This window comes from Lottia gigantea (assembly GCF_000327385.1).
Source record: "Lottia gigantea unplaced genomic scaffold LOTGIsca_5, whole genome shotgun sequence".
Lineage (NCBI taxonomy): Eukaryota > Metazoa > Mollusca > Gastropoda > Lottiidae > Lottia > Lottia gigantea.
This window is the reverse complement of record NW_008709715.1, coordinates 1,977,897-2,002,565: the sequence shown is the minus strand read 5'-3', so window position 1 is coordinate 2,002,565 and position 24,669 is coordinate 1,977,897. Positions and strand designations below refer to the sequence as shown.

General features: G+C 31.1%; 2 protein-coding genes across 2 annotated transcripts; one reads left to right on the top strand and one right to left on the bottom strand.

The window, feature by feature from the left end:
* Positions 1-12: 12 nt before the first annotated feature.
* LOTGIDRAFT_209983 (hypothetical protein) lies at positions 13-18,595 on the top strand (the record flags this gene model as incomplete). The annotated part of the gene is made up of 23 exons (XM_009061836.1): positions 13-184; positions 1,624-1,774; positions 4,274-4,368; positions 6,021-6,202; positions 7,887-7,994; positions 8,218-8,299; positions 8,522-8,642; positions 8,846-9,041; positions 9,236-9,929; positions 10,107-10,279; positions 10,571-10,712; positions 11,022-11,197; positions 11,514-11,691; positions 11,792-11,851; positions 11,989-12,036; positions 12,169-12,293; positions 12,707-13,041; positions 14,365-14,648; positions 14,817-15,212; positions 15,360-15,655; positions 15,869-16,034; positions 16,426-16,624; positions 16,856-18,595. 23 exons carry the CDS (start codon positions 13-15, stop codon positions 17,070-17,072), a joined length of 4,596 nt encoding a protein of 1,531 aa, XP_009060084.1. The 3' UTR covers positions 17,073-18,595.
* Positions 18,596-20,258: 1,663 nt separating this feature from the next.
* Positions 20,259-23,359, bottom strand: LOTGIDRAFT_228972 (hypothetical protein). Its single transcript, XM_009061835.1, has 6 exons — positions 23,245-23,359; positions 21,770-21,925; positions 21,495-21,591; positions 21,179-21,280; positions 20,814-20,969; positions 20,259-20,660 (listed from the first exon to the last, which is right to left on the bottom strand). Exons 2-6 carry the CDS (start codon positions 21,916-21,918, stop codon positions 20,460-20,462), a joined length of 705 nt encoding a protein of 234 aa, XP_009060083.1. The 5' UTR covers positions 21,919-21,925; positions 23,245-23,359; the 3' UTR covers positions 20,259-20,459.
* Between the last annotated feature and the right edge of the window lie 1,310 nt (positions 23,360-24,669).

Sequence of the window (24,669 nt, the reverse complement as noted above, 5' to 3'; positions counted from 1 at the left end):
ACCATGGACTTAATGATACAGGAGTGGGATTATGATGTTGATAGATTTTCTTTCGAGGACAGCGATAGATTTGAGGAAGATTCATTATGCTCATGGATCAGTGAACCTGAAAGTCTTTGCAACAACTGGCGAGGTTGGAAGAGGCAAAATGGTGGTCAGACCATTCTATGTAGTCGTTCACCAGGTAAAAATATTTATAATATATGGCTCAAAATAAACTTTTGAAAGTTTTTAATTTAACTGAGTTGTATTTTTCATTAATGTTATTGTCCCTTTTACAGGTGGCAATTTATCACTTCAAAGTCATGACAGGAATATATTTTGTGTGTTCTTATCATGTTTAAAAAAGTATTGCTGAAGTGTTAGTGCAGTGGTATGCAAATCTGACAAGATAGTAAAGAAATATAATATTTTCATCACTGACATCAGCCCTACTTCATATTTGCCCTGATAATAACAAAGTTATAGGCCCTTACTGTTATGCCTAGTATTTGATGATGTTTCATTATGTGAACTCATTTAAGATGGCTGTATGTTTCTTCATTTAACGCATTACCATGGTTCCAAACAAATTTTGTTAAAAATTATTGAATGGTAAGTTCAACTCCAATAGACTGATTTTTACCACTAGCTGCAGTATTTCATCTATGTATGTGAGTAGCTGCACCAATCTAGCAGAAATGGACTAAAAACACCAGTCTGTTCATTGTTATGTGAATAGTAGAATAATACCAATATCACTATTATAAAGGGATAGGTTCGCCATTTTCAAGGGTTGTAAAACAGATCATCGAATATTTGTAAATAGTCTTCTGAAGTACTTAAAAGGTACAAAAATTGCACGATTCCTTCAAAAAATACCTAAAATGAGACACTTTACGTTCTATTTCTATCCGGTATAGTCTTAAGAAAAGACGAGTCAAAATTTTAACTTTCAAACACGGAAAATTCTGGACATGCATCGGTTTGAAGTGTCAAATTTCGACAGGGAGCTGTGAACACTATTATTGATTAGCCCAGCTTAAAAAAAATCCGGTTTCTGAGATTGAAGTTCAATTGGCTAAATGTATGGTGGAACTCTCCTTTTAATGAAAACATTGTTTTACTTAATTCATAGAAAGGTGTTTATGCTACGTTCATCATCTAATTCATTCATAGGCTTTTTTTTAATTCTATACTTCCTTTTAGGTTAATTTTTAGAGTATTAATTGTAATAATCCATATTAAATGTACTCAATGACCTATTTTATATGTATGTTAGTCTCTATACAAAGTAGTTATGATAGTATATATCACAACTTCAGCTTGTTACCAACTTGTTATCATTATGATTATTTATAATTGTAGCCTACCCATTTTTTCTGGGAAACCTCTTTCTAAATGATTTTAATTTGCTCTTAAATTTGTTAAAAATAAACCACTTTTCTAGGGGGAAAATGCCCCCACCCACCCAATGTATGGGCATATTTTGATGTGCATGCTACTTGACAGGAGTTCATTTCCTACACTGCAGGCAAATGTTTCATTTACAGATTGGGACAGTTGTTTTTGGAGGTTGACTTTTACAACAAATGGCTAAAACATAAAATTATTATACTAATCTTTTGTTCTGTTATTTTACAGACAAAGTTACACCATTGGTTGAATTATCGGCCATAGCTGTTGCCTGTCATCTACCATTTGAGGTGGTTGAACATTACCCAGAACCAATTCCAGAATGGCTTCAACTTAGAATAGCTTTCTGGAGCTTCCCTGAAAATGAGGAGGATATCAGGTTTGTAAAATTGATATATTAAAGGTTGAAAATCTATAAAAGTTAAAGCATTATTGTACCTAAATTTTATATCTTTAGCATTCTCATTGTCATAAGGTGACAAATTCTGGTTTCTTAATGACCAATTAACTTTCCAAAATATAACAAATGATTTTTAGTTTGTCTTAAAACCAAATATGAGACATGACTATGACATTATGTAAAGCAGTAGGATGTGTGAAATTTTTTTATACTAAGTTTGGTTCTATCTAAAGTTGTATTGGCCATTCAATGAATTATGAATTACATATTCATAAGCTTATAGAAATCAATTTTGATATGAATTATAAATGGAATGCCAGTAAGCAAGCTCAATAGCATAAATAAGTTCAAGCCTGGACACCTTAAAATTGTTGAAGTAAGGATTGGCATGACACACCTACAAAAAGAAGCAGCCAACAGTGACAAGAGATCTGCCAAACAGAGTGTAGGTCAATATAGATTAGAGTGTGTAAATTAGGTTGGTACAGATAATAGTCAATATAACATGCCTATAGATATAATTCAATCTTGTGAATACTCATTGTACCAATTATACAGAACACCCACATGTATATCACATTGTACAATTGGATTGTAGTTACGGGCACACAAGAAGACGAAAAATCTCCAGTCTGGCTTTTTCCCCATGTCGATAATCATGCAATGATCATGCAGTTGAAGTGAGAATGAATCTGATTGGGTAATGACGTTCAGTGGAGTCTTTTCTCGTTTTGGGGGGGGGGTAGTCACATAAAGAAAACCATCTGCGAAGTGAGAAAAATTGGGGAAAACTAAAATTGTTTTGATGTTCAAAATCTTCCGTCAAAGCAAAAATCTTGTTGTGATAGCACGGGCACACAAACGATTTAATCCGTTTTGGCATCAACGACAAAAATCAGATATGTTCGTGTACATACAGCATTAAGCAGTGTTAACCTACAGACACCCAATATTTCAATCCCTTTTACCTACCAGTATACAATTTATTGACCTATACAGATGTCTTTGTCTAATGAGCAGCCTCACGAGTACAACGCAAACTATATATGTGTATATTATGGCTCCCTCTATTCACCATTCAAACTTTAATGATATTGATATATTCTTCGAATTATTTACTTATGTTGGTAGCTTTTCATATGGCAGCCGAACTGAATGTTTTTTTTTATTTTCTAAACCGACACCTAATATATATTTTTTGATATTAAGCTTCTAAGAAAGAATTTTCAACCAAAATGATAAGCTTATACTTTCATTATGGCTCTTAGTTAATTTTTGGTATATTGATTGGTCTTTTTTTTACAAAATTGTAAAGTCAGCATACTGGAATTAAGTTTTTAATACCTTGTCTATCTGCATGATATATAATCTTGGTTGTCAAACTCACACAGAATAATTTATTTTTTATTGTATTATGATGATCATGCTGTTTTGTAGGTTTATAACAGTGTCTGGTATTAATTTTGAATTAAATACTTGCATATACGTAATAAATTACCTTGGGGAACTGATTTCTAATTACCCATCAGTTAAGAAATCAAATAATCATTAATAAAATAAAACCACCAGTTTAGTATTGACTAACTACCATTCCAGTATTATCTTGAAATAGTTTTTTAAATTTGTATGTAATAATGTGAAGTGATGTGTTTCAAAAGAAGGTATATAAGTGTCCCTGTATTCTGAATGGTTAAAAAACAAACTTTAAATAACTTTAAGATTTGTTTCCTGCAAAAAAACAAATGTAAGGTATCAATGTGAAGTTGTTTTCTATAATGAAAGATTTGAAATTACTATCAGTGGTCAGGCCTGATTTAATATGATATGGAAATTGAATGGAAGATATTGATATAAAGAATGTGTTGTTATTTATAAGATTGCTGACTAGTTGGAACATGTATAAACAACAGGATTTTATATTGATTACAAACATCTGGCATTGTTTAAAAATAAATAATCTTATATATTATAATATCTCATATATTATTTCTTTTCTTCATTCTATTCCTTTCCTTTTTACTGACCTTATTTCTTACTATAGATTTTTTTGAAAACAACATAACAGGCTTATTGTGATTCAGACAGAATTTTAATCAGAAAGCCTTGATCCTGTCTATTTTGGGGATTGGAACAGCTAACTTAAAAAGATGTGTAGCAATAACATGTTCCGAATTTCAATTCCTTGATAGTTGAAAGAAAAAAAAGTTAAGACTAATTCTGCAGTCCTGGCTTAATTCTCCCCATTTCTCCTTTTTATTAGTAGAAAAATGGGCCGCAGAACTCTGAATAAATGATCTTTAAATGGCTTAAAGTAATGATCCTTTAGATCAAGTCCGCTAATTGGTTATTGGTCTTGTATATTCTCTCTAGATTTATGAAATAGATTCAACAAACTTCTATACAATAAATTTCCTAATTTCAGATGCAATGAGCATACACCAGCTTTGTACCATGTATAATGGTATTTTCTTGTTTCAGATTATATTCCTGTTTATCTAATGGCAGTGCAGATGAATTTACCAAAGGAGAACATCTATATAAAAGTAAGGCAGTTAAAGAAGTCATACAAATTGGTAAGTTAAAAGAAACAATCATCAAGTATTTTCTCCATGACATATTTTACACTTATTACGCTTTACTCATTTCTTGAATGATGGGTTTCCTTATATTTTAGTTGATTAATTGATGTTTCTAATGTATTATCATGTATTCTTGATCAAATCATTCTGTTCTTATTGCATATAATTAAGAGTTTTAACCACTCATAAATGTCCATGTATGTACAGTCTGTATAAACAAAAAAAGACTATTTGACTTTTCTTGATCGGCCACTTATTGAAATTCTGCTTGTAATTATCTTCTAATTTAGCTAATTATGATTTAATTATTGACATGTGAGGCAAACTGGTATTTTTTTTAAGTCATTAGAACACCTCTTCTTTCTATTCATATAAGTATTAGCATTTTCATTTTCATAAATGAAAATAAGGGATCCCATCTTTAATGCAAATTTGAGCTGATATCCATCCAATACTCAAAGCACATTGTCCTTAGAACATGTCATTGATCTTGCTCTATACCCACAGCATTTTAAAAAGAATACAAAAATGTGGTCTAGAGGTAAATAAATTTTAATTAAACCTAAAATAGCCAGTCTGATCTTATTTCTGTTTGAAATCTAGTAATTATATGTCCAGTGACAACTGTAGTCACAAATACTAATTTTGTTTGAAATATGACCATTTTGTGAGCTTAAGCTATCACATCCCAGTGATCTTTATTGTACTTTGTAACAAAAGAATAATAGTGGACAGTCAGAACACACAAATAAAAAAGAATATGGGGTTATTAAGGGTGAGAAATGGGTAAAGATGTATATAATGTATGTAGTTGTTGGTGTGATTGATGATTAAAATACTGATACTGACAATACTTATCTTTACCTATCTTTATATACATAGTTAGATAAATAGGTACATTGACTAGTCTACTGACTTCAAACAGACTGTTATACCTATGACATTACACAAAGACTTTTAAACTTCCATTAGCCTACAACTTAAAACCATATTTTAATTCCATTGGGAAGATTAAATTTCATGTTATATTTTTGTTAAAAGTTACTATAAAGTTCTTATGTAGAAAAAAGAGGAAATGTATAAGTATTGATATTATCTACATAATACTAATATCCTTTATTCATTCTGAATGTAGGTCATGGATTACTAAACTCACTTGACCTTATTTTATTATAATTTCCTTCTTATTTAATTATGATGTTGATCTTTGAACTTGAGTAAAATTTAGATTTCAAATTGTGTCTTAGTTTTTCAATGGTATATTTAAGGATAGTCCAAAATTTCAATACAAATAATTGAAATTATCAGAAATATATTGTAATTCTTGGGAAAAAAGAATTTAATTACCAGTCAGAAAAAAAGTGTGAAAAGAATGTGTGAAATTATATTTTTTTCATTAAAATATTACTCTTTTATGACTCAGCATATTGTAAAATCAATATATTTTCATGTGATTTCTGCAAGTACATCACAAATGGAACAAGTGGAAATTTTTTCATCTGTTACCTAATTAAAAACTTTAATGAATGACATATTAAATAACATAATGATGGCAGTAGGCCAACTGTCAAATTTTTTCTGGGTATGTGTTTTGATGCCTGGGACCAATAGGTTTGTCATCATATCATCATTATAATTTATTACAGGATTTCATCTGAGTGCTACCATATTACCACCTCAATCATTGAACCAGGCCCAGGGTAATAAAGCTTGTAGTGTAGCTGTAGTATTTGACAGAAGAAGAATAACTCTGTGTAATTGTAACTGTGAAAGTCAGGCATACTGGTGTTCTCATGTTGTAGCTGTTTGTTTATATAGAATACATCAGGTAAATATACTACTTCAGTAACAAGAGAAAACTATTTTTGTTTACATTATGAACAATTCCTTATTGGAAAGACATATCAAAACTTTGAAGAGAAATTCAGAGACATATTCAGTATATTTTCATGGATGTCATTTCAGTATGATTCAGTTTGTTAACATTAACACCATTTAAGGCTTAATTAGTAGTTTTACATTGATATTATTTCAGGCTAAATTAGTAGTTTTACATTGATATCATTTCAGGCTAAATTAGTAGTTTTACATTGATATCATTTCAGGCTAAATTAGTAGTTTTACATTGATATTATTTCAGGCTAAATTAGTAGTTTTACATTGATAATATTTCAGGCTAAATTAGTAGTTTTACATTGATATCATTTCAGACTAAATTAGTAGTTTACATTGAAATCATTTCAGGCTAAATTAGTAGTTTTACATTGATAATATTTCAGGCTAAATTAGTAGTTTTATATTGATATCATTTCAGACTAAATTAGTAGTTTACATTGAAATCATTTCAGGCTAAATTAGTAGTTTACATTGATATTATTTCAGGCTAAATTAGTAGTTTTACATTGATGTCATTTCAGGCGAAATTAGTAGTTTTACATTGATGTCATTTCAGGCTAAATTAGTAGTTTTACATTGATGTCATTTCAGGCTAAATTAGTAGTTTTACATTGATATTATTTCAGGCTAAATTAGTAGTTTTACATTGATATTATTTCAGGCTAAATTGGTAGTTTACATTGAAATCATTTCAGACTAATACAGTAGTTTTGTATTGATATCATTTCAGACTAAATTAGTAGTTTTACATTGATATTATTTCAGGCTAAATTAGTAGTTTACATTGAAATCATTTCAGACTAATACAGTAGTTTTGTATGGATATTATTTCAGGCTAAATTAGTAGTTTACATTGAAATCATTTCAGACTAAATTAGTAGTTTACATTGAAATCATTTCAGACTAAATTAGTAGTTTACATTGAAATCATTTCAGACTAAATTAGTAGTTTACATTGAAATCATTTCAGACTAATACAGTAGTTTTGTATTGATATCATTTCAGGCTAAATTAGTAGTTTTGTATTGATATCATTTCAGACTAATACAGTAGTTTTGTATTGATATCATTTCAGACTAAATTAGTAGTTTTACATTGATATTATTTCAGGCTAAATTAGTAGTTTACATTGAAATCATTTCAGACTAATACAGTAGTTTTGTATTGATATCATTTCAGACTAAATTAGTAGTTTACATTGAAATCATTTCAGACTAAATTAGTAGTTTACATTGAAATCATTTCAGACTAATACAGTAGTTTTGTATTGATATCATTTCAGACTAAATTAGTAGTTTACATTGAAATCAGTTCAGACTAAATTAGTAGTTTACATTGAAATCATTTCAGACTAAATTAGTAGTTTACATTGAAATCAGTTCAGACTAAATTAGTAGTTTACATTGAAATCATTTCAGACTAAATTAGTAGTTTACATTGAAATCATTTCAGACTAATACAGTAGTTTTGTATTGATATCATTTCAGACTAAATTAGTAGTTTACATTGAAATCATTTCAGACTAATACAGTAGTTTTGTATTGATATCATTTCCGTCTTTATACAGTTTTTTACATTGACTATAATTTTCTATGTATACATTGATATTTTTTCAGGCTAATTCAGTATGTTTACGAGCACCAGTATCAGAATCTTTATCCAGATTACATCGAGATCAGTTACAGAAGTTTGCTCAGTATTTAATCAGTGCATTACCACAACAGGTTATATTCTTTGTTCTCTCCCTTCCCCTCTATCTAATTTTAGTCTTCAATATCATATTTCATGATGAAATTCAAAAATAGAAAAATAAAGTTGCAAAATTTCTAGATATCATTTGAAACCTAAGATGATCTTTTCTGTTTCATTAATTCCGCCTTCAGTATATCATGTTTAATTTGCTGTAGTTAAATTAATTACTATTAAGAATTTTTGATGTAATTTCAGATTTTACCAACAGCACAGAAATTATTGGATCAACTTTTATCTTCACAAGAAACAGCTATAAATACAGTTTATGGTGCACCAGGTAAAGCAAACTGTCATATTCTCTTATTCTATAGCCTTTACCTATTTTACTACATTTTCTAACTGACAGATTCGTAATAATGAAACTTTTGAATGTCTGGTATAGAGTCAAACCTAGTCAGTGTCTTAGTAAATGAAGTTTAGTGTTTAGTAAATTGTTAAGTAAATGAATGGCATAGTTTGTTAAATCTGAGACTATATAAAGAATTGGTGTTATTTACAGATCCTACTGCTGGACCACCAGCTAGTGAACAGACATCCTGGTCTCTAGATGAATCAACATTACATGAAAATATCAATAAAACTCTAGTCAAATTCTGTGTACCTGCTCCTATGGTTTTCAGGTAAGAGTCTTATTTTTTGGAATTCTTGCCACATAAAAATACATGTAGTTATTAAACACTATGACTTCATTAATACTGACAATTGTTTTGTTCTGTAACAATAAAGTAAGTGGTCGTTTCTTGTATCTAGATAATAGAGTATATATAACTTATTTCACTCATAGTGCACACCATTAACTGTATCTCATGCTTCTGTATTGCAGTGATGTGAACTATTTATCAGCTAGTGCCCCACCAGCAGCTGCTGAATGGCAGAGTCTCTTACGTCCATTACGGGGTAGAGAACCAGAAGGAATGTGGAATTTATTATCAATAGTTAGAGAGATGTTCAGACGTCATGACAGTAATTCTGTACCATTGTTAGAAATTGTTACTGATGAGGTTCTTCAGTGTGAACAGGTGGGTAAAATAAACAAACTGTTAAAATCTACATTTATATTAGAATTTAAGTTAAGGCCAATGTGTAAGCCCTACATTGGTTGTACCTGGTGTGAATAGTCCTTTAATAACAGATTTGATAATGCATTTTAACATTTTTGTTCTTTATTAATAGTAACTACTATTTCTGTACCAAATGAGTTTATTTATTTCAGATTTTAATCTGGTGGTTCACAACGAAATCTTCTGCACCAAATAATAGTTGTGTTGTACATATTACTAGAAGTGGTAATAGTTCAGCTAATGCCACTCAGCATGCTGCTGCTAGTCTTTGTGAAGAGATAGTGACTCTATGGAGATTAGGAGCTTTAAATCCTAAACTTTCACCTATACAAAGAGATGATCTATGCACTAAGTTTAAAGACTGGCATATAGCTACTATTGAGAAAGTACGAAAAGCTCGTAGTTCTAGTAATAATAGTAGTGGTAATGTTAAAAAGAATGATATAGAAAACTTTCCAGGGTTTAAACCAGCAATTGAAGCTTGTCATTTAACATGGGAAGATTATCCAATACGTGGTGTGACTTATTGTGATAAGGAAGGATCACGATGGGTTTATCATTTTAGTTGTAAAGGATCAGAGAAAACCTCTAGAATACAACCAATGACTATCTGTTCACGTGACATTATTAGTACAGATAACTCCTCACATGCTGCTCATACTAAACGATCTCAGGACCCACGTGCACGTGGAAGACATGACAACACTGTACATAGACGCGATGATATAGATGGAGCTATTAGTTCAGGTTCAGAAGGATTTTGTGAACCTGACAGACATTTTCGAGATTCAGATTCTAGTTATGAAAATAAACTATTACATTCACGAAGCAATTCTCTGGATGAGGGTGAGAATAACCCAGTATTTGGTAGTGTGGATGTTGATGATGAAGAGTTAGGAGAAGAACTAGATCAAGCTGAAGCTATTGATCTAGTGGATGAGGTGGCAGGTGCAGTAGCAGCCATACAGTTGGCTGATCCTAGTCAAGTTCCTCAAGGTAGTGGAGCTACAAATAATAATACAGAACATTCTACCTCAGAATCACAACAGTCTGGTGATGAGTATCAAATGTATTTCTATGATACTAAAGCCAAGGCTGTGGAATCAAAGAAGAAAAATGAAGAACCAAATTATTTTGCTGGTATCAAGAAGTATGAAGACCTTCAAGATAGCTCTAATCTCATTTATAACCAAAAGGTTAGTATAAATATTTCTTCTGACATTGGACAAGACAGAATCATTGATTCCTGGTTCCATTTTTATTGCAATCTGTATGAACCATTTTCAGTTAGTGTCTTGGCATGAGAAAATAAACACACTAGAATTGCATCAGTTACTTATCTTTGCAAATTTTTCCATAGGATGTCAACTGACATCTAAAAGGTTTTTTTTTTAGCACACTCAACTATCATTGTGGCACCTTATTCTAAGTCATGTGTATAAGAATAATTACTTTTGGCTTTTAAATTGCTTTGGATTCTATTGTAGATTTTGTTTGCTAGAGCAGAAGCCCTTCATGCTCATGGTCATACCAAAGATGCTTGTTTATTAGCTAAACAACTTGCTGAAGAGATGTTGGCTAATCCACCTGATTTATTAGCAGAATCAGCTAATGTACCAACTCCTAAATGTAGGATTACTCTTTCATATTATTGAAACTATTTAGACCTTATCCAAATCTTTTAAATGGGTTTAAATGCAAAATCGAACATGTTTCAGGATCCATTTTGATATTTCTGTACGCTTTATCATATTATTGGATTATGGATTAACTAAGATACCAACATCAAAACAGAATTTATTGATTCATTAATTCTTAATCCTTTCAACCCTGATGTCACACAACCTTAAAGTCATATGCATTAACTTATATTACTATGATGTTTTATTTCATTTACATTCAGAGTAATCTACAATCTTTTTATCTCTTTTCTAATAGCCAAAAAGAAGAAAGCTTTGAATGGTATAAGTCTATTGGCTAGTGCTACACTGGCTAAAGCAGCTTTTCTGGTCAGTGTTTTATCAGAAGATACTGAATGTCATCATCTTGCCTTTCAAGTTGGAATGTTTGGTTTAGATCTACCACGACCACCAGCATCTTGCAAACCTTTAGAGGTATGTTCATTTTTAGGCTGATAGAGACTTATTTGTCATATCAGATATGAGCTCTAAAATGACTGGGCTAGTTTTTGTGAGATTTTCAAGATAAGAATTTTCAACAAATTTAGGAAATTTGCAAGTGCTCAAAGAAAACTTTTGAAGCAATCCATGTTCACTTGACACTTTTACACTATTTGATGTCCAAGAGAATCAATTATTATTTTAACTTATTGACACATTTTACTACTTTGCAGATTTATTTCACTGTAGATGTCTGGTCATATTAACAATAATTTGCTGCTGTATAATGTACACTTTAAAATATTTTTAGGTAAAACTGGCCTATCAAGAATCAGAATTGTTACAAATGTTAAAGAAGATACCACTAGGTTTATTACAGTTAAATATATTACGTCGACGTGGTGAAGAGTTAGTAGAGGGTAAAATAACAACTAGAGGAGAAGCTCTATTACCATTACATTTAGCTACCTTTATATTTGATTCTTTATGTTTATCTGGTATGTAAATATGATATATTTTTTGTAATGTTCCATAATTGTATTCTATAAATTTACTTGTTCAGCTTAGGGTCGCTCTTGGTTGGATCAGTAAAGTTTTTTCCATCAATTGTTCAAAAAAGGAGAAATGAGAAGAATTGTTCACGGATGAGTATGTGCCAAAATTTATAGTTGTGATATGAGGATTTGACATGCTGGCTAGAGGAAAATCTTGCTGTACATTACCACTTAAGGACATGACAATCAAGAAATCTATTTTATTATGTTTTTTATTCGTCCTAGGTCGAGGCCCTGCTGATGAAAAGCTAGGTTTTGATGCCGCTGTCACAGCTTTAGGTAAGTAAATGAAAGATACAGTATACAGTAAAACTTGTTGAAACACAGTGTATATGGCTTAGATCGTAAGCATTTCATTATCAGATTTTGGAGGTTATATACCAAACTTCACCCCCATTCTCTGTATTATAGGATTAAAAGCAAATGTATCAGAAGCAGAACATCCATTGTTATGCGAGAGTACAAGAAGACAAAGAGGAGAGTTAGCTATGACAATGTTGTTACTATATAAAGATGATCAAACTAGGCTTAGTAGGGTAAATAATTTCATTTTAAATTTATAGAATTATTGTAGATTATCTTATACTCTTATAGCTATGTCTGCAAGCAAATAGGTCGGTCTCATTGTGGGCTCATAAGGGAAGGGAAGGAAAGGATGGAGGGTGGGCACATATGAGGAATTAGTGCCAGTCTTGTGGTTTTCTTAAGCCTTTTTAGTGATATTGTTTTTTTATGTAATTGGCTGTAGAAAATATGGTAAAGATTGTTAAGAAAGAACCTGGATCCTCAAAGTTGAAGATGCTTGCTGTTTTATTTGAAGGCACAAGAATTTATTGAAAAGACAAACAGGTTTTGGTACATGTATAAATTGGTTGATACTCTTAGACTAGCATTTAACTTTCATTGCCAATCCATATTTAAAATGATTTTTCAAACATTGTATTTATAGATAATGGATAAGATATTAGATAAAGAAATACATCAACAGTATAAAGCACCAAGTTTAGTCACCTACCTGGTTAACAGACCATCTACTAGTCATACTATTAGTTCTAGTCTCTCTAGTAATACTACCACACCACGTGATCATCACCATCATCCTTCACCACAACCTTCAGCATCTAATCTGGATACTTTATTTCTACCAGAACGTTCTAGTCGACAATCAATGAATGATTCAATCAATATTGATGGTTTACCTCCACATAACCTATCATTACCTGGTTCTATCAGTGGTGGAGCACGACCTAAAACAACTTATACTATTACTGGTCGTTATAATAGGTATTTTATTATTACTCTCACAATATTTTCTGTTTTGGAACATTACTAATTTGTCTTAATGTAGTTCATGGAATTCTTTGAAAAAGTATTATGTGACCTCCTGCACATTTTCAAGTCATAAAAAAAACGATTGGAATGAATAACATAAGCGCTGAAAAGGGTGGAAATGAAAGAAAGTGTACATCTGTAGCAATTATTGGCATTCATTGACATTTATGCTATTAAAGGTTCACCAGATTTGATTCCATCTTATCAAGAAAAAGAAGGGATCTAAGGCACTGGTTATTTTTTGAAAGTCTAGCTTGTAATAGTGATTGCTGTATTTTGATATTTTAGTGGTAAAGATACTGATAGTTCTGCTCTTGAAGAAGAGGATGATATCAAGGCTTTAGATGCTAAGATAAGGTGTCTTGGTATGAAGAAAAAACCATCACAAGGTATGTTCATACCCATTCTGTATACATAAAATACAAAACCACAGATTTTTTAACCAAATCATGAATAGATCATTATGAGGTCAGACTGTAGCTTAGGTTAGAGAATCTTGATGTCATTTGCTTGGATGTGGATTTTTATACAGATGATGTGTGAAAGTTTGATGACTTTGAATAATAAGCTCATCACACCAATCGACTCTGAATCTGTTATCTATTATTAAAAGTCATCAAGTGTTAAAAGACCAGTATTAATGTATGTATTTTTGTCACTTCATGGTGTTACTTGACTTTAATTTAGGCATGGCAAGTATTGACAGTAGTGCACCAGAAACAACCTCTAGTGACAATTCACCAACCTTAGTCAGACGTAACTTTGGTAAACATCAAGGTCCAGGTAGTGATAGTGGTAGTAGTGGTGAAAGTGATTCACTAGGATCATCAAGCTCTGGTGATAAAGGTGCCAGAAGAATACCTAGAGATAATGAAAGGTGAGTTACTTTATATTAATTTGTTTCATTAGGTAAATAGCAAAACCAACAAAAAAGAAAGCAGATTGAAATTTTTTTACTATATTTGTCTGTGGAATCAATGATTGTTGACAGAAATGTATGTATATTAATATGTCTCTTAGACCTCAAACCTACTTGATTCTTTTTATTTCAGTCCCCCCAGTCCATTTGTAAATAGAAATTTACCCCCACATATAATAGTTGACTCTAGAAGTTCTCCAGCTGTTGTTAAAGGCATGAGGTGAGTTGTTCAACATTAAACTTTATAAGAAAAATAAATACTTAGTTATCTTTAAAAATAAACTTGACAATTTGGAGATTAAATAGAATGACAATGATTCTCAACATATTTGTAATGAATATTTTGTATATTTCAGATTCAAAGGAAAGAATCGTATTATGCCAACAATACCTAATCAACCATCTGAAGCTTCAGCTCATTTCATGTTTGAATTAGCTAAAACTATATTAACTAAAGCTGGTGGAAATAGTTCAACATCATTATTTACTCAACCCACCAGTAATAGTAATCCACCAGGACCTCATCGTAATCTACATATTTGTGCATTCCAAATAGGTTTATATGCTTTAGGATTGAGTAATTGTGTATCACCAAATTGGTTATCCAGAACTTATTCATCACACGTATCTTGGATAACTGGTTAGTATATTATTTTGTCTATTTTTAGAAATAACCAGCAGAATGCTTTACTCCAGATGCAAATTTCAATCTGTGGTAAATTGATGAGAATCATGACCAGGGAATGAGTTTTGGTTTACTGCAATTTTTGACTATAAGATAATGCATCACACAACAATTGTATTGTAGGTCAAGCTATGGACATCGGCAGTGTGGCTATCAGAATCTTGATTGATACATGGGAAGGACATTTAACCCCACCAGAAGTTGCCTCATTAGCTGATAGAGCTTCAAGAGGTCGAGATCCTAATATGGTTCGTGCTGCTGCTGAATTGGCTTTATCCTGTCTGCCTCATGCTCATGCTCTCAATCCTACTGAAGTTAGTCGAGCATTATTCCAGTGTAAAGAACAGAGTACTGATATGTTAGAGAGGGCTTGCCTTGCTGTAGAAACTGCTGCTAAAGGAGGTGGAGTCTTCCCAGAAGTTCTTTTTGATGTTGGTAAACATTGGTATAAACTGTCTGAAGATGTTGCAGCTAATACTGAACCTAGTGATAATGCTGATAATTCATCCCATAATGTTAGTGGTGAGAATGCAGGAGCTGGTGGTGCTGCTGCTGTCATACCACAACAAGTATCTAATACATCTGATAGAAATAGTCCTGCTAATCATCCTGTATTACCACCACCATACTGTGAAACACCACCTCAAAATCAAGTTCCAGCATCAGCTAGTCCACAACTCCTTCCACAAGCCAATGGTCAAATGGCTACACAGGCTGTTGTTCTTCCCTATGCGATCTCTCAGGCTGGACCCCATCATGGCCAGTTACCTCATTCTTATGTTCCACCATATAGTTACATGCAACAAGTGCCTGCTCCTTTCTCACACCAATATACTCAGCATCATTTACCTATACATAGTATCCATCCTGCTTATATGGCCCCATATGCCTTCCAAAATCCAACCCAGTTTGTGAATATGCAAAGCCTTCCAACTCATCCAATACCATACCACTCTTCTAATGTGAGGCCACTTGGACCAGCTGTGCAGGTTTACCCTACTGGACCAGGTTGTCAGGTGAATACTGTAGGTAATATACCAGGATCAACACCAAATGGACAATTTCATTCCCTCCATACAGTTGATACAACATCTACATCAACTACAACTAATAGTGGAATGATACAAGCTTCTGGTAATGTACAGTTACACGCTCATGGACATTCTATATCACAGAATCCAGCACAGTTTAACTATGTGATGGCTGCGTTTAGAGTTGGTATGTCTGCTATGGAGATGTTAGCTAGAAGAGTACATGATGATAGACCTCAAACTAAATATGCTAGAAATCCACCCTATGGTGAAGATGTCAAATGGTTACTGGGTATTGCAATGAAACTAGGTAAGCCATATCCTAATTTTGATAATTATTTATTTAGACATTTCTTTTTTAGAAACATTCGGGATCATCTATTCAATTTGATGGTGATCTCATTTGAACCTGTAAGAATATGAAATTGCTTTTGATGGTTTACACCATGAGTATATTCCCATTATTTCTCTCTCAGAGGATGATATTTAAATATTGTTCAATCATTTAGATAAGTTAAATAAGAGTAGACTGATTCTTCTAAAGTTCCTCATATCATATTGGCATTTCCTGGCCTAATCTATATATATAAGAAAGTAGTAAAACTCAATTTAAAAAAACACTATAAAACATCCTTTTGGAGGCGAGATTGTATTTTCTTCTTAACCAGTTAAAAAATTCACTGCATTATTTTGTTTTTCAGGAACATATTACATACAACAGTTTTGTGCCAGTGCAGTGAATGCTGTTGTTAGTCCCCATATATTGTATGATTTAGCATTGGAGGCTGCTAAATTTATGGCGAGAAATAACAATGCGTCTCATCCAACCAATCCAACACATGTATCTAATCAACTACGTTCTAACATTCTCAATTCTCTCTTCCAAAAATGTTTACAGATGTAAGTACATTTATTATATTTACTTTTTACTATTTGATCTTTTTAAGAATGAATTTAAGTACTTAATTTTGATTTGTTATGCATAAGTATCCTGAATAATTCAAAACATGTAACCTGTGGCAAAGTATTATTGAATCCGAAAGGTTATCATATATTTTTGAAATATTAATGAAAGGCTATTGGTTCTTTTTTCATGGACACAGATTTTACATTAGTTTTTTTTTTTTACAGGTTTATGCAATGTGCCCATCAGAGAATACATCATATTACTCAAGCTGATTATGATGAATTTGTTTCTATTGTATGTCGAGCTCGTAATGCCTTCTATATGGCTCCAGGTGGTATGGTACAATTTACAGAACTACTACAGAGTTTACGGCGCTCTAAATCATGTCGTAAAGAATTATGGCAACGCATAGTCAATGGTTTGGCAACCGGTAGTGTCTGACAACACTGGTAAATAGTCTTTATTGATTTGTCTAAAATTAAATATTAAAATAGATCAAATATTTTTGCAATGAATAAAATTAAAAATTAATTAAAAAAATGATAAAAAATAGTAAAAATTGGTAGTAGACTAGTAATAGAATGATATACAAGAAACTATAGTACTATTGGTCATGAGAACTAGTTCCATACCTAAATAATACATCAGTAAATTAGTCAATGTACAGTACTTAAATGTATTCAGTCATGTTTGTTGATAGATTTGGAGATATGTGTTTTATTTATAAGTTTATTTGGTCAAATCTGTGTGCCAACATTCTCTTGACATTTTCCTATAGGTTTGCTTGTTTTATGTTATATTTTGTGTGTATTTAATGTTCATATTTATATCTTATTGTTATTCTGTTTTATTTTTCTTTTATGCAGTTATAATATAATATTTTCTCTAACTTAAAGGTTTCATTGTAGGCCTATCATGAATTTTTTCTGGCAATTGTATACAACAAGAACTTCAATATAATCCAACAATGATAATTGTGGACTTGAGACAATATGATATTTAAAACCAGCAGTCTTTTTTATTTTTTTAAGTAGAATATAGAGAATGGATATGTAAGACAGAATCCATCTTTATTGCTACCTAAAATAAAGTGGACTGCTTGTTTTAATGTTTTAAATAGTCCTGGTTGTGAACAAATATCTGTTCTAGACTACAGTATATTATATAGGAACTTAGTCCTTGTAGATTAAAAATAGCTAAAAATAAGTAAGATAAAGTCTCAAAAATGACAAATTTGAAATTCCGAAGAATTAGAAATTAATCATTAATTGTGTATATTATAATTATTGTCTGATGTGGATTAAAAAGAAAGGAAATAACATTTAACATTTGGAAACTTCACTTTTGAATTAAGGAGCTACTTCAGTGTCAGGAGTTACGCAAGTAGACATTCACTTTAAAATAACTGCAGGTTCATCTGATATTGGAGAGACTTTTGCCATTCTTAGGGAGGCTTCTGTTATCACATAGAAATGGTTAAATTAAATCTTCTAAAAATAAATTAATATGTATATTTAATATCTTGTAAATTATAATTCTGGTTGAATGTGAAAAAAATGATGTGTATTAGTTTTATTAGTCATATATTGACTAGAATCCATTATTTAAATTATTAAGCATACAATTGTCAGGATTTAGTGTAAATGTTCTTGCTAAAATTCATTGAAAATATGTCATCGATTTCCAAGAGTAAATATATCATGTAGTTTTATTTGGCTTGTTTTGCAGTGAAATTTTATCAACATCGAACTCTTCACATAGTGTAGTACATTACATCTGAGAACATCATGCTATATAATCAATTTTTAGATAGTTATACTAGATTTGACAACAATCTTTTACTACTCTCATAGTTTCAACAACAAATTTTGAAAGTTTTATCTCATCACTTTAGATTGTTTGTTATTTATATTGAAATTTCGTCCGTTTATCTCTTGTTGAAATAACACTAATCAGAAATCATCACTATTGTGTTTTATATCTTAATTTTCCCCTTTAGTAATAACTAAATAGTACTGCATGTTTGTATACATGTATACTATTTTTCATCTACTATTGTTTGTGTTAACCCTTTCAACCCCAGAACCTGCCACATAATAAGGCACTATATACCCAAGCAGCCATTACCAAGTTCATAGTCTTTAAGTGATGTTACTTGGGTTCAGGGTATATGAAGTTTTATTTCGTTTTAACTCAAAGGTTAACTAATCCATCAGATTAGACCTTACCACTAAACAACACAAATTAAAATACAACAAAAATCTTGATTTGATTACAAGGGATTGTAGCCCAAAGGGTCAATTTTTTTGAAGTTACAAGTTTCATATAACTTTTTTTTATTAAAGGGCCACTGTGCAAGGTTTAGAATTACATTTAAACAATTTTCCCAAAGGAAGTCTTAACATTGCAATAATCAATATGCTGCAAAGCTAAAAACAGTTTACAAATATATAGTTAAGGCACATGAAAGCTATAAAAAAAATAATAATAAAATATTTATACTTTGTTCTCAAAATATATTCATATTATATTTGGTGGTGAAATAATTGTTCAAACATGACGGAATACATGTCAAATTAACTTTAATGGCCAAAAATGCTAAAAGGTTCAGGCAGATTTTTAAGTGAAAATCTCATCCTGAGAGTGAATATTAAAGCTTGATCTATTGTGCCATAATTTTATTGAAGTTGGATATATCACTGGTTGATATTATAACTACAGTATTCAACATGTTAAAAAAAACACAATAAGCAATTACATAGCAAACAAATAATAACAATAATATATATGTACACAACAATGTCTTTAAATTGCTCTTACTTACACTTTCTTACACAGAAGTCAGAAGACTAGAGTCCCTTAAAAAAATTTCAATTCTCCGAGATTTTCTTCAACCTCGAGGTGCAGGATTACATATTTTGTACTTAAGTCAAATATTAGTATCGCTGCAGGAGTCAGCAAATTTATGGACTAAACAATGTTATATGGTATTATATAATTTACATGTGTAAAACTCAAAGACATTTTAACAAAATAAAACCATCTCCCTTTAAATATAAATATAACAATACATAAAAAAATTTATAGTTTTACTATTGATCATTACAAAATCTCGTAATAAAAATTTCAAATGGAATGATTTTGTTATCCTGAGTGTGTTAGCTTTGATTAAACTTTTGCTACACAAGTACTACATTAAAAATTTTCATAATAACAATTTACATATCAAAATATGAATCATTCAAATAATTAATAACAATACAAGTCTTATTGACTTCATCAGATTCACCAACATAGAGACTTTGAATACTTTGTAATGAGACAGAGATTAAAACAGGCTAAAACAAGATAATTGATAAACAGTTTCGAATAAATTTTCAAAATGCAATTATTCATATTTTTTCAACATAGAAACTTTGCTATTTTATTAATTTTTTATGTGGTGTCAATGTCATTGAAAGTTGCCTTATCAGTAGTATTGTATAGATAAAAACTCTTCAAAATCTTTATAACAACAAAATTACTTATAGTGAATGAAATTGTAGTGTCATTATACTTTCTGGTAATTGTAAGAATTGGGGAATGTAGCCCACAGTAATACTACATACATTGGTAATACATTTGTCTGATATAGGTGCTCTTGTTATTATACAGGGTTATTAAGCTTACAGAGCCAAAAAGACTAAAATATTGAATTTACTATCAACTAAAACTCAATTAGAAATTTTATGGTAAAAAGTTTCATGATCAAATGTTTTATAAAAAATTATTTTGTACCTTTCTGAATCACCAATATCAGCATATTTTGTGAGGAATGGGTGGAAGAGTTTAGGGTGATATGCTAGGTGCCACAGTAGTCTTGCTAGAGGAACCAGAATCTGGTGGTAATACACCAGTAGAATATAATATAACAATAATAACAATAGTTAATAATGTTAAACCAACACCAACTAATATTATAGTCATTTTAGTATTCTTCCACCAATATTTACGACTTATTTTCTTCGATGTCTTTTGAAAAGCTTGAGACTGAAATAGAATGGGATAAATATTTTAACATGTCTATGGTATTAAGTTTATTATCATATTCTTATGAATTGCACCTTATTTGAAAAGACAAATGAACACAGAATTCATTAAGTCCATGACAAAAACCTCCTCTTAAGAAAATAAAATTCTTACATGAGCCTGTAATTCATCGGTTTTATCAATAAGATCTTCTAATCTTTCACCTCGGTCTATCACTTTCTCTATATTCTGAGTCATCACTCCTTTCACTTCATCAACTTGATTTTGTAGAACATCCATCTGACCAAGTTGTCCTCTTGCAGATTTCTCCTATATAACAAAAGTCAATGAAATATATCCTGAATATGATGTGAAAAATGGTAAAATCTATGAGGCAAACATCAATCTAACCACAGTATTGCTTTCGAAGAGTTGATATCAGGACGTCTGATCCTGGAACAGTAATTTTATGACATCCATCAGTTTTCCTCGCACCTTTTCGGTCATTTTTTTTTATAGAAATTATTAACTCTACTAACCATCAAATCTGATAATACATGAGCAAAATCTCTATTCAATTCATTTGGTCCTGCTGAGGAAGCACGAACTACTAGACCACTTGATGCAAATCTTTTCTTAACCTACAAATAATATTTTTTAAAAAGTAATATTAGCTGTCCATAGCAGATTAGAGAAAAATATTCCATGTTCAATTATAATTCTTTCAAATACTTTATTTTTCAACATTTAACAAGCATACAGATTAATAAGCTACAGAACTGAAAAAATATGGTATAATACAGACATACAGACATAATAATCTAAGATAACTAAAATAAAAATAAAAGTAACTACCTCAGCTAAATATGTAAAAGGTTTAAGTTTACCAAAAGAAGGTTCTGCTGCACAAATAAATAAAATGCCATTATCTACTAAAACATGGAATGAATGACTGAAAAATAAAAAAAACATACACATGCAAATAATACTGATTTCCCTCCATAACAGTTCCTCAAATATAATTACAATTGGAAGAAAGCTGTCTCACAAGGGAAAAGACTGCAGAAAATCAGATTTTTTCATATGACATGCAATAAACTTTGTCTAAGTATAGATCTATTTTGACTTACTTATCAGATGCATAGGTTGTTTTACCATTAGAGGTGGATTGAATATTAGGTAACATGGAATTAACCACATCTTGATATCCACCATAACCACTCTGATGACTCGCAATAACAGTGGTTCCTTTACAAATACAACTAAACTCTATAGTCATGATGTCTCTGAAAATCAAAACAATCAATTCTACAGCAAACCATTTGAGTTTTACATCTTTCCTTCTGAAGAAAGACAATACAATGCAGCACATAAGGCTTCTTGATTTCATAAAAAAAGACAATATGATGGTTAATTATGGCAATAATGTAAGACATGGTTCATTACTCAAAATTGCAATAACTTGATATATGTTGAATATTTTTCTCAGAGAACTTATGTCAAAATATTTGAAATAACTGCACTATGAGGTAAATTACCCCTTGAAAGTGGCAAAGACGACTCGTCAATTTAAGATACACTGTGATATATAGAAAAGACATATACATGTATAGAAAAAGTGAGTAAAATTCCCCGTATGAAGTATTTACAAAGGAATGCAATTTTCATACATTTCTAGTACTTTTGAATACTATTTATATCATATAAGATTGAATCAACCCCCCAAAATAGTGCATCTGTCACTTTAAGGTTATACATTACAAACTAATGATAGTTAAAACTCATAACTATTACGCATGATATAGCTTAATATAACCATAACTTATTACTTCTGCTTCCTAACATTGACAATTATTTTGATGTCAAATAATTTATTTTAGCCATTTTAGAATATTGAATGAATGAATGAATGACTGAGTTTGACTCTATGATAGACACATGACAGAATTGTTACCACCAAAATATAGATATTGATATACAATGTATCACAAAATGTAAGAAATTGAGCAGGCCCTGATATTATATATTTTTTTTGCTTTAAACTTATGTATGAATCTGTATCAGAGTGAACTAAAGTGTTATTCGAAAAAACATTTGAACAAAAAACTTAATGTCAATGTTGTTGATCAAAAATCCCAATGTCAATGTGATCAAAAAACACAAGTTTTTGTTCATAAAAAAAAAAATGCCAATGGTGATCAATTAATCCAATGCCAAAGATAAAAAAAAATAACACCAATGGTGACCAATTGATCCAAAGCCAATGTCCATAAAAAAAATAAAATAATGCCAATGGTGATCAATTAATCCACTGCCAATGTCAATAAATGTGGATCATATAGCTAGCCAGATGTAAATGTGTCAATGTGAACATGTGAAAAATTAGTGTTTGGGGTAATGTATTTAAATACGCAATTCAAACAAGGTCCTTCAGGGTTTATTATTCCCTTCTTGTATGTCAATTCTATGAATAGTTGAGGGGGTAGATTCTGTAGTAAAACCGATTTGATTCACTCTGTGACAAAATGACTTGAATTAATGTTGAATTTGTTACTAAATGACTAACCACGGCACATAGATATAAGTAAAATTCTACAATACCAACCTTTAAATCTATGCCGATGTCAAGTTCAAAATCTCAAGAAATACCTAATCTCACAGTAAACTCCAATTATATTGAATTTACCTTTATTTTATGAGTCACTTGGCCATTAACCAGGTATTAGGACAAAATAGAAACAAGTGGGTGGGCGTGACTTTTTAATATTGGAGTTGTCTCCCTGGTACAGAATTTATCCAATGAAAATAGCGCTGACTAAAATAGAACAAACTTACAAATTCAGCCATTTTGATTGGTTAGTGTCATTGGTGTGGCTATCCCAAGGAATTCCCTTATTATAATCACGTTGTTCGTGTTATTGTCATTATTTTACATGGTAATTTTGCGCATTAAATTCAAATGGTAGAGGTATGTACAAAAATTAGATATTTTAATTTGTCGGGAAACAGATGTGTTAAATGTCTCCGTTATTCTCAAAATAATTCAGAACACAGACCTTTTTGTTCGAAAATCTTTCAGTTTCACTGTTGCGGTTGCACTTCAGTTCAGTGACTCCGTTCATTAAGGTAGAGGCTAGGCCTATAGACTATCACTGCTTGGATCACTATCCTTATAAGACACCAAAAACAGGCAAAGCTACAGCAAGACTGAGAGAACCAACCTCAGAGAATCCATCAAGTGTTACTTAATATTCTACTTTAAATGTGTAAAACTTTAAGCCTTACTACAGTGTGTCTCTAGTTGTGGTGTCCACACTGTGTAGACAAGGTTTATGGTCAAATTGTGAACTTACTGTGCGTTGTAATCAACAAAATTTGCACCTCGCACTTAGAGCAACATATCCATACGAAAGTCTATTAATGTCATTACCTAGTTATGTTTATTTATTGCAAACTTTAAAACGATCGACGAGAAGTGAAAATTCTCCTTAAGACCATCAGTGATTTGATTGGCTGTTTAGACTCCATACAATCATTACCGACTATTGGTGGACTGTGAATACGTAGTAAAAATCACAGTTGATGACGTGAACTAATATTCTATAACGGTATGTCCCTGTGCACCACATGGTACACAGTCAAGCCTGTAGGCTTACAAAGTTGTACAAAAAAGTTAAAAGACTTACCTCTTAACAGTATAGTGGTAATGTGTGGAGCATAGGGACACGAAGTATCCAGTTATGTCTTGATTGACTCCATAGTGGTTCAGCTTTCAATAGATATCAAAAGTCAAACTTAGCTTTTATCATGAAAATAAGTCTCTAAAACTAGAGTTCCAAAAATGGATCCATGAAATGGGTAGGGTCAGATTAGTCTTTAAAAGACTATTATTACCCTTTTGTAGCTTATTTATTTATTTTTTTGGTTGAATTTCATTCAGTGCCATTAAATGTTTTGTTAAATTTATTGAAGAGACATATATCTGACCTCAGTAGGCCTTCTTGAATTGCTCATTGTCTTTGTTGTTTCT